Below are 14,300 nucleotides of genomic sequence, written 5' to 3' on the forward strand. Positions count from 1 at the left end.
CAAAAAATTCCAGTAACAATACTTACACATATATATAAACCCCTTTTGTGAATAAGCACACATACATGAGTGTCCATTGAGGAGCAAGGCTGACCTGCCTCTCCTGCCTGTGTCTTAGGTTTCAGAGTACTGTGCAGGTGAGCAAACTGCAAGACCTCATCAACCGCAGCAAGATGGCCAGGTGCCGAGGGCGGTTTGTCTGCCCGGTGATCCTGTTCAAAGGCAAGGTAAGGCCCGCCCGCAGGCACAATTGGTGTCCCCCTTTTTTGGGCCGCTGACTTCATGCCAAGTTGTAGGATATTTTTATTCTCTACCAGCCAAGGATGGGACAATTGGCTACTGAGTGACTGGTGTGGGAAACAGGCCAGAGAAACAGACAAGTTCTGATTCAGGGATGATTTGGGGGAGGGAAGGGATATAACACCAGAGTATATCTACTCTATAGTTCTAGAACTAAACTGCCTGTATATGGCCTCAGTTTATTCTTTTATAAAATGGAGACAATAATCTACGTATATTATAGGTTTAGAAAGTAAATTAAATCACATAAATACTGTTTGTTCATTATTCAGTCATGTAATTAGCCAAGTATTTACTGAGTGTGTACGATGTGACAGGCATTGTTTCAGGACTTGAGATCTATCAGCATGTAAGCAGACAAAAATCTTGACCCCTGCAGTGTATATGCTCAGGGGTACTGTTAAGGTGGCTCCATAGTATCTCATTTTACCTAGCTTACTATCTTTTATTTTTTAAATATTTTATTTATTTTTATTTTATGAGTGTATTGCCTGCATGTATGTAAGTACACCTGTGTTGTGCACTTCACATGGAGGTGAGAAGAGAGCATCATATCCCATGGAACTGGAGTTACAGATGGTTGTTAGCCACCATGTGGATACTGGGAACTGAACCTGGGCCATCTGCAAGAATAGCCAGTGCTCTTAACCACTGAACCATCTCTTCACCACTACCACCACCCCTTCCCAGCTTACTGTCTTAGTATAAAGATATTCCCTTAACACCAAATGAAATAAAGGTTCAGAGTGGCTAAACTTAACCAAATTTACACAAGAAGAGAGCTAATACTTGAGCCAGGTATGGTGGTGTGTGCCTGTGATCCTAATACCTTCTGAGGTAGATACAGGAGCATCAAGGAGTTGAGGATCATCCTGGGCTACAAAAGACCCTGTCTCAAAACAAACAATGAGAAATACTTAGATTAAGCCAAACTTCTGATAGAGATTCATGTGTGCATCAATTGACGTAATTTGAACTCTGAGAAATCCTATACAAAGACCCAAGCACAGCTTTGTCCTGTCTGTTGTTTCTGTTTTGTCTGAAGACAATGAATAAGAAATCTTGTTGAATGCATTTGGAAAATACCACGCCAAGCAACTCCTGATTTTTTTTTTCTATTTAATTTAATTTATTTTGGTCTTTTTGAGACAGGGTCTCCTTGTATCCCCAGCTCCACTGTCCTGGAATTCACTCTGTAGACCAGGCTGGCCTTCAACTCACAGAGATTCGCCTGCCTCTGCCTCCCGAGTGCTGTGACTAAAGGTGTGCACCACCACACTTGGCTGTATTTTTTTGTGTTTGAGTGTATTGCCTGCATGTATATAAGTGTACCCATGTTGTGTAAAGCCCACAAAAGTCAGAAGAGGGCATTGGATCCCCTGGAACTGGAGTTATGGACAGTGGCTAGTCACCATGTGGGTGCTGAGAATCAAACCCAGGTCTTCTGCAAGAGCAGCCAATGCTCTTAACTGCTGAGCCATCTCTCCAGGCCCCTCCTGATTCCTTTTTGAAAATAGTCTCGCGTTCCTCCTACCTCAGCCTTCCTTATAGAGTCTTTAACTTCCTAGAGTTGATCTCTACCTCCCCTTTTTCTCCCATTTGGGACTATTTTTTAGCTGTATGCCAGAACAGATTGAAATTCTGGAACAGATGACTCTTTAGAGCTACTTAATCAGCTGATAGTAAAATACTAGCAAGTAAATTCACTCTGCTTATCAGGCCTGTAAAGGAAGGAGGGCTGGGCATGGTGGTGCACGCCTTTAATCCCAGCACTTGGGAGGCAGAGGCAGGCAGATCTCTGGATCTCTGAGTTTGAGGCCAGCCTGGTCTACATAGTGAGTTCTAGGCCAGCTGGGACTACAGGGAGACCCTGTCTCAAAAACACCAAAAAAAAAAAAGGAACAAGGAAACAAATTCAGTACTCTTACCTACTCTACTAAGTGCTAGGATTATAAGCTTGAGCCACTAAGGTTATCATTTGTTTATTTAGTGTGTCTATGTGTGTGCATGTGTATGTTTGGAAGCCAGGAGTCAACATTGTCATTATTCAATTATTCAATTCCTTGCTATCTTTTTTTTTGTTTCATGTGTATGAGTATTTTGCCTGCATGTAAGTATACCCATGTCATACAATGCCTATGGAAACCAGAAGAGGCATTGGATCCCCTGGAACTGGAGTTATACAAGGTTGTTGGTTGTTAGCCACCATGTGGGCACTGGGAATCCAACCCTCTGCCTTATTTTTTGAGACAGCCTCTCTCATGAACCTGGAGCTCACCCATTTGACTATGCTGGCTAGCTAGTGGGCTCAAAGATAAATGCCTATCTCCACTTCCCAGCCCTAGCTGCAATACCATGCCTGGCTCTTTATGGGGGTGTTAGGGATCTAAACTCAGATCCTCGTGCTTATACAAAAAGCACTTTACTTTTGATTGCCTTTTATTTTATTGTGAGACAAGATTTTACTTTGTAGTCCAGGTAAGATTTAACCTCTCAATCCTCCTGTATCCACCTCCCCAATACTGAGAGCATAGGAGATTACAGGCCTATACTACCATACCCAACATAACAATTTTCAACAGATTTTTCAGATGCTGCTAGATCCAGAAAGAGTGATGGGGCCCCCACCAGAATGTATGCTGCTTAGACCAGCAGGATCCCAGCCCTAGTCCTTTCCCATGGGCTTCTGGGACAGTCTCATACAAATGCATGCTCTGTGGAAAGATAATGACTGTGGAAACAGTAGTGGTTCCCTGGCAAGGTCCTGGGAGACAAAACAGCACTTTTGGAACTGAAGCATGGGGAGAGCAGATACATGAATAGGCCACAGCACAGGATAGCACCCAGCCTGCCCTGGGTGATGCCCAGGATGCTTCTCTTCTACCTGCTTCTCATTTGCAGAGAGAACCAGACAGCTGACCTAGTGGTTCCCCTTTCCTGCAACAACAAATTATTTTCTTCTGTTACCTCATAGGAAGATAAAGAGGACACTATAGACAACATTTTGTAATCTTTCAGAGACCCACTTAGACTGCCAGATTGTGTGACCCATTCAGAAGTATGCTTCATCTGCTCTGTTGCCTCATGGTTCCCTGCTCTCTAACTTAATGGGGCACTTTTTCCCAGTCTTCAGATAAACTAGGTTGGTTTGCTTCCCTGTCACTAGACATCTTCCATTCTTCTAACACTGCTTGATTTCAGTGAATACTGTTTACTTAAAGGTACAGCTTTTAAAGTAGATACGTAGTTCATGGCCAGTAAGATGGCTCAGTAGGTGAAAGTGCTTGCCTCACAAGCTAGACAGGCTTTCAATCCCCAGAACCCACATAAACATGGATGAAGAGAATCAACTCCATAAAGTTGTCCTCTGACCTCCATGTACATGCTGTGTCACACGTCCACACATCATGTACAGATTCATGATAATAAATTTAAAGAAAAAGATGTTGTTGGCTTTTAGAATTTAAACTCTCAGAATTATCCCTTCTGTGATGAAGAAGAAAGTAAAAGTAAGCAAGGAGGATGGGGATTTAGTTTAGTGGTAGAGCATTTCCCTAGCATGTAGAAGGCACTGGATCCTATCTCTAGCAGCCCCTGCAAAAAAAAAAAAAAAAAAAATCCAATGATAGCTACTATGTGTCCTTGATAGCTACTATGTGTCCTTGATTGTTTTGTTTTGTTTTGTTGAGATAGGGTCTCATGAAGCCTAGGCTGACCTCAAACCCACTCTGTAGTTGAGGCTGGCCATGAACTCTTGATGGCCCTGCTTCTGCTTTTATACTGGGAATACAGCCACACATAACCATGCCTGCCTTAATAATTTCCTTTTAAAAAATTAAGCCCCCCACTTGGGAGGCAGAGGCAGGTGGATCTTTGTGTGTTTGGGGCCAGCCTGGTCTATGTAGCGAGTTCTAAGCCAACTGGAGTTACAGAGTCCTTGTCTCTGAAAGACAAAAAAAAAAAAAAAAAAACCCCAAAATATTTCTCCTTTAATTGCCTCTCACTATTTAAAAGTTGCTTGCTTCCTTTTATGCTAAAAAGTTCAAAAAATAAACACACGGCTTTAGAGGTAGGTGGGCTTGGATCAGTTCCCAGCCTGTCCCCATTCTGTGACTCTTTACATCTCTTAACCTCCCTAGGACAGCTTTCCTTTTCTTTATCCATGAAATAGCAATGATCCTTGCTGCCTGCCATACCTTCCTATGGCCTTGTTCAGTGAGAAGCTGGTGTCACTTAACAGTACTGTGCCCAGCACATGATACATAGTAACAGTGTAGTATTTGAATTCCCATTGAATTTGGGAGCCAGACCCTTTGATAGAGGCTACAGGCTAAGTCCTAGGCTTCCTTTGGGCTGACTGTGGTAGCCTTGGTGCTGGTAAGGAGCTACATGCATTCCTTCAGTCTGCATGCTTCAGAAACCATCTGACTCTGAAAATGTTCTTTGTCTCCTAGCATATTTGTAGGTCGGCCACACTGGCTGGATGGGGGGAGCTGTACGGACGCTCTGGATACAACTATTTTTTCTCAGGTGAATATTGAACAGCCTTTTCTAGCATTAAGAACCTAGTCATAGGGACTAGCCCTGCCATGGCCACAGTGATGTGACTAGAATGTGTGAGCAGTCTGGGTGGAGACCAGGGTATTCCTCTCAGTAGGAACCAGGCATTCACTTGAGGGGTAAAGCAGACTGCCGGACAGATGAGCATGTAGTGCTAATGGAGATATGAGGGCTACCCCTGGGGTAGGGGCAGGTCAGCTTAACTTGTGCTTGGCCCCGCAGGGAAGGAGGCTGGTAAGGACACCTCTGGGTGGAGCCCTGTGCTACCAGCCTTGATGCTGACAGGCTGGTTTCTTGGCAGGGGGAGCAGATGATGCCTGGGCAGATGTGGAGGATGTCACGGAGGACGACTGTGCTCTTCGGTCAGTGCTGGGTTATGGTAGACGGGCTCATGTTGGGGATGGGTGACTGGCTGGTAGCAGCCATGTTCTTCTGGCAGTGGACATTCATTTCTGGTTAGGTGAATGGATTGACTTTTTGCTCCTGTCTCCCAAGTCCACATCCCAAGTCCACATCCGGGAAAGAGCACTGTTGAAGTCCACTCATTAGCTTCATCCCAACACTGTCGACTACCACAGCAGTCTGCAGCCAGGATCACAGCACATCACTATCTCAGGGTTTCTGTACTGCAGGTCTAAGGTAGGCACCAGTTGTCTACATTGGTTTCACAGTGTCTAGTATGCAGCCGGGCTGCCAGGTGTCACGTACATAGCACATTTATCACTGAAGTACAGGGTAGGGGTACAGTCCTCCTGTAGCAACTGGAAGTCGCACAACTGCATTTTGACCCATACATACTTTCTTTTATTTGTATATGCACATATGTGACAGTTGAATTGTGGTCTCATAAAACCACCGTACATGGCTCTACATTTTTATTTTTTTCTTTTTCTTTTGGTCTGTTTGAGACAGGGTCTTTCTGTAGCCCCAATTGGCCTGGAACTCAAGAGAGATCTGCTTGCCTCTGCCTCCCCATTGCTGGGATTAAAGGCGTATACTATCACGCCTAGCTATATTTTGAATTTTTAAAAATGTTTTATTAGCCAGGCGTGGTGGCGCATGCCTGTAGTCCCAGCACTTGGGAGGCAGAGGCAGGCGGATCTCTGTGAGTTCAAGGCCAGCCTGGTCTACATAATGAGTTCCAGGACAGCAGGGTACAGGGAGACCCTATCTCAAAAAGACCAAAAAAAAAAGTTTTATTTATTATTTTTATTTTATGTTTATGAGTGTATTGCCTGCATGTATGTAAGTGCATTCATGTTGTGCAGTACCTTTAGAGGTCAGAAGAGAGTGTCAGATCTCCTGGAACTGGAGTTACAAACAGTTGTTAGTTGCCATGTGGATCAAACCCAGGTCCTCTGCGAGAGCAACCAGTACCCTTAACCACTGATCCATCTCTGCAGCCCTATATTTTGAACTTTTGAGACAATATCTCATGTAGGCCATCCTGGCTTCAAACTTGCTGTGCAGCCAAGGATGACCTTGAATTCATGATCCTCCTCTCACTACTTCCCAAGTTCTGGGATTATAGACATGTACCACTGGACCCCTTTAAAGAAAAAAAAAAATGAGCTAGTTAATACTTTTTCAACCCCCTTTCAAATGATTTTTAAAGAACAGGCCTACAGGGCATAACTCTCCTTTGTGTGGTTGGTACCTCATGGGAAGTCTTTAAGTGGCATCAGGCATCTCTGGAATGCACATGAACACCCTAGTAGGATCAGCTGCTTCACAGTGTGGCTCAGTTTGTGGAAGGGTGCCTTGCCATCCCCCGTTTCTCCCGTTAGCACTGATGTAGTGGCTCTGGCTTGTACTTAGGAATGTCTGGCTTCCCCTGAGGTCTGGTGACTTCTGCCTTGGCCAAATCATCTACAGCATACACTGTTCTTAGAGAGGAGACTGGCTGCTACAGTGTCAAGCAGTAGGAATTAAGCATGCAGCCATGGCTATTTATTCTCTCCCACTGCCTTATTTATCTGCATGGCTGATCAGAAGGTAGCCTGGGGATTCCAAGGTTTTTTCCTTCCTTCTCACTTCATAGACCTGATAAGTAGAGGTTATGCACTTGCTAGTATTTCACAATCAGCTGATAAAATAGCTCCAAAATCTTATCCGTTCAAGAATTTCAATCTGTTACATTCATAAGGCATACAGCTAAGTATGGTCCTAAATGGGGGAAAAGAGGGAAATGAAGATCAACTCGAAGCTAAAAATTCTCAAACACCAGCTCACTGCCTTTTAGAACTGAGATTATCTCAAGTCTTCTGGCTTAATGTCAAGCAGTGCCAGAAAGCCCTTTCCCATTCTGGCTGCAAATTGCTCCTCTTTGAAACATGTCCCAGAGATGGAGATAATCTCTTCAAAAGTCACCTTCCCTACTCCCATCATTCCCATTGCTCCTGGAGAAAGGAGCACAAGTTCTCGTCCATACTTCCCTGAAGTAGTTCCTACCCCAGACTCCCAAATGAACATGGTTGCACCTTCTTTATTTCAGAAGTGGTGACACACATCTTTTTGATAAAGTAAGAGGTTATGACATCAGACTTCTTCGATACCTGTCAGTCAAGTACATCTGTGACCTGATGGTGGAGAACAAGAAGGTGAAGTTTGGCTTGAAGTGAGTACACGGCATCTGATGTAAAGCAGGTTCAGGCTATGTGTTCACAGTGTGCAGGGCTAGCCATAGTACAGAGCAATTCTGGCATGCTGGGCTGGTGCAAGGGCCCTGTGTGCAACCTCTCACTACATTTTCAAATAGTCCTATGCAACAGACCCTGATGTCTCCTCTTTCTTAGACAAACCAAAATACAGAGAGGCTAAGTAATTTGCTCCAGATCCCACATTAGTTACAGGGAATTGCCTAGTGCTTTGCTGTCTCTTGATTAGACACCTATTTTTTACCTTTAGCTGTTTGTTCTGTGTCATCTCTGATACATTAGAATCTCTTTCAAAATGGAACCTAAAATTTAGTTTATATCCAATTTTTGCTTCAGTAACTGCTACTAGTAAAATTGTCATACGGACCAAATTTTAGCATGTTAAGGTAAAGCTTTTTAAAAAAAAAAAAAAGAAAAAGAAAAACCTGGAGCTGGAGAAAGATGGCTCAGTGGTTAAGAACACTGGCTGTCCTTGTAGAAGAACATTTCAAATTCCAGCACCCACATGGCAGCTAACAATTGTCTATAACTCCAATTCCAGGGGATCTGACAGCCTTTTCTGCCCTCCACAGGCATTTTATGACATGGGTGCACTTACATACAAGCAGGTAATACATGCATACACATAAAAATAATAAATAATTTTTTTTATTTTTTTAAAAAGGAACCTGCTGGATATGGTAGCACATGCCTTTAAGTCCAGCACTCAAAGCAGAGGCAGGTAGATCTCTGTGGGATCAAGGCCAGCCTGGACTACATAACAAATTCCAGATCAGCTGGGGCTACAGCTATCTCAAAAACAATAATAAAATGGAACCTTGGTTAAGGTAATGAAATTGTAGTAAGAACTTGATCCAAGACTTTAATACTTCTGGGTTTGTTTGTTTGTTTTCTGGTTTTTTTGAAATAAGGTTTTGTGTAGCCCAGGTTTGCCTCAGATTTGATATATAGCTAAGGATAACCTTGAACTCCTGATCCTCTTCCCATCATCTCCCAAGTGTTGGGATTACAGGCATGTGATACCACACTCAGCTTCTTAATGTTTTTAATACTGTTTTTTAATAACCCTAAATGGTAGTTGTTCTAGTTTTGTTTCTGTTGCTGTGATAAACAGCATGATTAAAAAAATTATGGGAGGAAAGGGTTTATTTCCACTCACACTTCCAGGTCACAGTCCATTGTTGGGGGAAGTCAGGTCAAAAGTTCAAAGAGGAGCTGAAGCAGAAACCATGGAGGAATGTTACTCTCTGTCTTATGTTCTAACTTGCTATCTGCCTAGGAATGCTGCCACCCATAGTGGGCTTGGCCCTCCAACATCAATCATCAATTCACTCTTAGACGTAACTTCAGGCCAGTCTGATCTGGAAAATCACTCAATTGAGACTCCCTCTTCCCAGATGACTCTAGGTTGTATCAAGTTTGTAGTAAAAACTAACTAGGACTGTTGTTTTAGAAAATAATGTATAGTTAAGCTAAAATCGGAATTCATCCTGTTAGTGAATATTTGAGCATTCCTATAGCCTTTGTCAAGGTGATCCTTTGCTTCTTTTCAGGTACTATTTGTTCATCCAGTTTTTTTTAATGTATTTATTGAGCCAGGTGACACATACCTTTAGTCCCAGCAGTCGGGAGGCAAAGGCAGGCAGATCTCTGTGATTTTGAGGCCAGCCTGGTCTGCATAGTGAGTTTCAGGCCAGCTGTGGCTACAGGGAGACCCTGTCTCAAAAAGACCAAAAAAAATGTATGTATTGAATTTTTTGTGGATTTCATGTAATAACATCTTAATCATATTTAGTCCCCTTCCATAGCTGCACCCCCCCCACCATAGCCCACCCACAGTACTTTAAGCATTTTGTCATATATGTTAAGGCCTATTGAGTCAAGTTTGTGCACATGTCCTTCAGTGTGAGTTCATCCACTGGAGCCTGTCAGCCTTTCTAGCATCACTCCTTATAGATCAGCTCTCCCTCACACAACAGTGATCAGCTCTGCTGGTTTTTTGCTGATTGAGTTTGCATGGATCTTGTGCATGCTGTCACCATTGCTGTAAGTTCATAGGAGCAAGTTCCCAGGAGCCTGGAAGACTTTCCTTTTGGTCATGTACCTCCTCCCCTGGCTCTTACAGTCTTTCTGCTGCCTCTTCCACAATGGCCTCTGAGCCCTGTGTAGGTGAAGTTTAATATAGGAATTCTGTCTAGGGACCCACACTCTGCAGTCTTATTCTCTACACTTTGGCCAGTTGTGGACCTAGTTTATTTGTTGTTTATTTGGCGGGGGGCGGTGTGCGCGCACGTGTGCTCACGTGTGCACATGTGTGAGGGGTCAACATTTGGTGTTTTCCTCAGTCACTCTCCATCTTTTTTATTTTTGTGTGTGTGCTGGTGCACATGCATGTGGAGGCCAGAGGTCAACATCAGGATTTCCCATCACCCTTCACTTTTTTTGAGTCAAGGTCTTTAACCTGGAGCTCACCAGTTCGGCTGGACTAGCTCGGCAACAAGCCCAGGCATTCTCCTGTTTGCTTCCCTAGTGGTAGAAATGCAGGTATGTGCCATCGTTACTTGCAACTTTTTACATGAATGCTTCGGATTCAAATCTGGGTCCTTGCTCACATAGCAGGCATTTTACTAACTGAGACATCTTCTTTACCCCTGTTATTTTTGTATTTGTTATTTTCAGGGTCTTGAGGGACTTATTTTTCTTTTCTTGAGACAAGGTCTCCCTGTAGCCCTAGCTGACCTAGAACTTGCTATGTAGACCAGGCTGGCCTTGAACTCACAGAGATCTGCCTGCCTCTGCCAGGAGTGCTGGGACTAAAGACGTGCACCACCATGCCCATACCACACCCAGCTCATTTTGTTTATTCTTATTTTGCTTTTTGTTTGTTGTTTTGGTTTTTGAGACAGGGTCTTGATATGTTGCCCCTGCTAGCCTTGAACTCACTATGTAGTCCATGGTGGCCTTGAATTTGTGATGATCTCCCTGGCTCAGCCTCTGAAGTGCTTGGATGACAGGTGTGTGCCACCACTCAGCTACTTGTTCACACTGTTTAGAAGTGGCCTTAGTGACTATTAGAGTAGGGTTATTTGGCTTTGTCTCCAACTGTTCTCTAGGTTGCACCTCATGTCTCCATGGTGCTGATATGGAAGGTAGTCTTCCAGTCTCAGGTACTGTTGAGGTTTGCTGTGTTGTTAAAGTGAAAAAGACCTTTCTCACTTGAGATGTTGGAGAAGCAGACAGGGAAGTTAGAGTTAACTATTTACTGTTGAGGGGAGTCATGCCTAAGTCTGACAAATAGCCTTTTAGCAGAAGTTCATTCTAAGTAATTATAACACTCATTTGGGGAATAGTTTGAGTGCGTGCATGTGTGCATGCGTGCATGTGTTGGGATATCTAACACATTGTTATGTCTTGTAGTGTGACCTCCTCTGAAAAAGTGGACAAAGCCCAGCGTTATGCCGACTTCACTCTCCTCTCCATCCCATATCCAGGTAGGGAGCACTTTGCTAATCGAGTGATAGACTTCCCAGACCTGTGGGGAGGAGGGAGCCTTGGAGATTAGGAACTAACTTTCTGTGCCCTAGGTGTACCAGCATCCTTTGGAGTTTTCCAGGAGGAGCTGTGTCAGCCAACAGGGACACTTGGGCCCAAGAGCACAGGCGCTTATGCTGAGGGTAGAACAGTGTTTACCTAGAAAGTGGTGGTCAGGGATTGAGACATGGCCTTGGCACTCATTAGCTACAACTTCAAGGAAGTTGCTTCACCTCTCTGAGTCTCCAGTTGGGACTTGGAAAAGTTTATTGTAAAGATTAATCTTGCAAATCCACATGGTCTGTGCACCTAAAGCGCTATGTGGGAGGAAATGATATGTTGGAAATCTGTCAGCCATACTGCTCTGCCACATGTGTGGAGCTTCACATGGATGTCTTGGAGTATTTATGGACATTACCCCAGACAAAGTTGTTTATGGGGCAGAACAAAAAGTGTCCTGTCCCCAGTAACTCTACAGTGACCTCCTGTATTGCAGGGCACTTTGGTGTCCACACAGCCACTTTCATCTGTGCCACACAAGCTTGTGTGTCCTGTGGCTAGGCTACATTCTCATTCTAGAGACTGGAGCTGTGTTAGTATAGTGTGCAGTGCTCTGGTTCTCCACCTTCCTGGCCTGGTCACTGAGCATTGGTGCCAGGCTTTGTCAGTCAGATCAGGTAGTACCCTTCCTCCTCAAAACTTCTCTCCCATTTCTCAGCTCTGACATCATCTTTCAGCCTTGGCTTGGACCTCACCTTCTCATTTTTGGAGCTACATAGCCAACAGCAGCACAGGCTGGCTTCAAGAGCCTCATTTAGAACTGCAAATTCAGCTATCTTGTGAGAGAGTCCTCATTAGACAGTTGGTGGTGGGTCAGGCCCACCCCTGATGACCTAGCACCCTCACAGTGGCCTCCACAGAATATCATGGTGCTCTCTTCTGCCATCTTAGTGTTTGGTGCCCTTGTAGGACTGAAGCATGACTCCCAGCCCTAGCACCATGTGTCCTTGAACCAGCCCTTTAACCCTTCTGAGCATTGATTTCATCCTTTGTAACGTAAGAATAATGACACTTGTTTCACAGTGAAGTAACAGATCTATCCCTAGTGGACTCAGTAAATAATGGTTCTAAAGAAGACTGTAGAAAGAAGGGCTTGGGGAAGCTTCTCTTGCTGATGCAGGTTATAGTGGTACCTCTGGACTTGGCAGTGCTGCTACACAGTGCAGAAGCATCCAGTGCTGGATCTGTTGATGACTCTGTAAGTTGTTTTCAGACCCAGCTTCCTACTCCGAGGAAGAGGCTTACCAGGGTGCTACCAACAGCTACTCTGTGTGGGAAAAAAAAAGATGTATTACCTGATGAGCCAGGCATCAATTTCCTTGTTTATTTTGAGTTCCACAAAGGTCATGTTTAGGAAAAGAAGTCTTGCTAGAAGTCTTAAGTATCACTGCTTCATTTGAATAGTAAATAGTGCAGTATAGTTTGGCAGCTTATTACAAGAGTCTTCAAATGTTAACACCCTTTGTTATTATAACATATAATCTATTATTGAGTTGCAGCATATCTGGCTTAGGTGTTCATCATGATGTCTGTCTGTAGTAGCAAAATCGGGGGCATATTTTTATTAACCAGAATAAGAATTAAGTAAATGATGGTACTCTGGCCATAGAATGAAATATTGCATAGTTATAGAACAATGCTCAGTATAGTGAGCAAGAGGCTGGGCCTGGTGGTGCACACCTGTAATCCAAGCACTCAGGATGCAGAGTCAGGAGAATCAATTTCAAGTTTAAGGTCAGCCTGATCTACATAGTAAGTTCTAGCCCAGCCAGGGCTACATAGTGAGACTCTATTTTTAACAGCAACAAAAAGTGGGGAGCAGGATACAAAATTAGTTAGTTGATGTTTCCAGTTTTATAAAGAAAAAAAAATGCTTACCAACAAAGAGCAGGAAAGATGCCAAAATATTAAGGTCTGTTGGAATTTTACCCCATTTTTACCCAAATTTTTATATATTTCATCTGTTGATTGTGTATGTTGGGGAGAGTACAGAGAAAAGCAAAACTCAGAAAGCCAAATATAGAATGACAGGGGTTAAGGGGAAAAAAGAAGCACTTCTTACTTGATGTGCTTGTTCTTGAATTTTTTATTCATGCCTCTATCACATTATAAAAAGAAAAATAAAATTGCCCATATCCAACGTCATAAAATGTCTTGATGGCCTTTAAGTACTCTCAGTTGAGCTTGGTAAGGCTCATACAGGAACTGAGAATGGTATCTTTAGCTTAGACTGGAAATGGAAATATTTCTAATACTTCCTTCAGACCACCACAATAGATGGGGCCAAACCCACTGCACAAGTCTAATTTGTTTTCTTCTGAGTGAGTTGCGCTGTTGCCTGCTTTTTGTCCATCCCCTCTTGCCTATTAGTGGGTTGAGAAGTTTGTTCATCTGGTAATGAGCATCAGACACTGCCCTGGGTATCAAATCTATCTTAATTCTTTCAACTTCTCATAAAAACAGTGTGTGCATCATAGGCTGTGTCTAACTCATCCTGGGGCCTGCAGAGTTGATCTAAGCGGCCAGGGTTGGGAAAAGCAGAGTACTTCACAGGGCTCTGTGAGGTAATTGGTGTCTCCTCTTAGCCTGGACTCATAAGCTCAGGACCTTTATCTGATATTTATAATTGTTCTTTCTCTTGGTAAGGAAGCCAAGAATAGATTGAAGTATTATGACTGAAGATGATCTGACTTCTTAGTTGGCACATTGAGGCCTAGGGGATTAGTATGTGAACTGAAAGCTGAGCTGGGCACGTGGGGTACGCCCCACACCTTCCTCTCCACAGCCCTGAGGCAGGCCCAAGAATTGTGGAGTTCCATGTGAATGTGGCTTGTGTCTTTCACAGAATTGAGAATTCTTTTGCCTTCCAGAATCTCACTGGACTTGGTGTGGCCAAACCACATGCCCTCTGAAGTTTACATGGACACTAGTTGAGGAATTGAGAGTAACTTCAAGAAATTGTTCCCAAGTACCTTCCCCATCCTGCAACTTAACTTATGCCACAGGAGCCCGGTGACTGGTGACTACCCAGGCCATACAGAATGCTGTGGTCTGGTCACTCAGCAAAGGCAGACCATAATCCAGAGTCAAGCCTCATCTCTGGCCAAGGGACTGGCTCTGAGGACTTCTGTCACAGGAGCCATGTGATATTAGTGGTGTGTTACCATTTGAATTCTTTATGTACCCAGGCAG

The 14,300-nt window shown here is 43.7% G+C and overlaps 1 protein-coding gene across 7 annotated transcripts in view; it reads left to right on the forward strand.

Moving 5' to 3' along the window:
* The window catches only part of Mtmr14 (myotubularin related protein 14), a 53,388-nt gene that overhangs the window by 15,576 nt on the left and 23,512 nt on the right, over positions 1-14,300 (forward strand). For 6 of the 7 annotated variants that reach the window (XR_003847267.1, XM_008854832.3, XM_008854834.3 and 3 more), the window contains 5 exons: positions 119-227; positions 4,755-4,830; positions 5,162-5,222; positions 7,355-7,477; positions 10,935-11,008. Coding sequence is in view for 6 of the 7 variants with exons in the window: in XM_008854832.3 (XP_008853054.1) it covers positions 119-227; positions 4,755-4,830; positions 5,162-5,222; positions 7,355-7,477; positions 10,935-11,008 (443 nt within the window). In the remaining variant the exon portion in view is untranslated. The remainder of the gene's footprint in view (positions 1-118; positions 228-4,754; positions 4,831-5,161; positions 5,223-7,354; positions 7,478-10,934; positions 11,009-14,300) is intronic. The other variant, XM_008854833.3, reaches the window with a different exon arrangement.

This window comes from Nannospalax galili, unplaced genomic scaffold, assembly GCF_000622305.1.
Source record: "Nannospalax galili isolate Female #2095 unplaced genomic scaffold, S.galili_v1.0 scaffold406, whole genome shotgun sequence".
NCBI lineage: Eukaryota > Metazoa > Chordata > Mammalia > Rodentia > Spalacidae > Nannospalax > Nannospalax galili.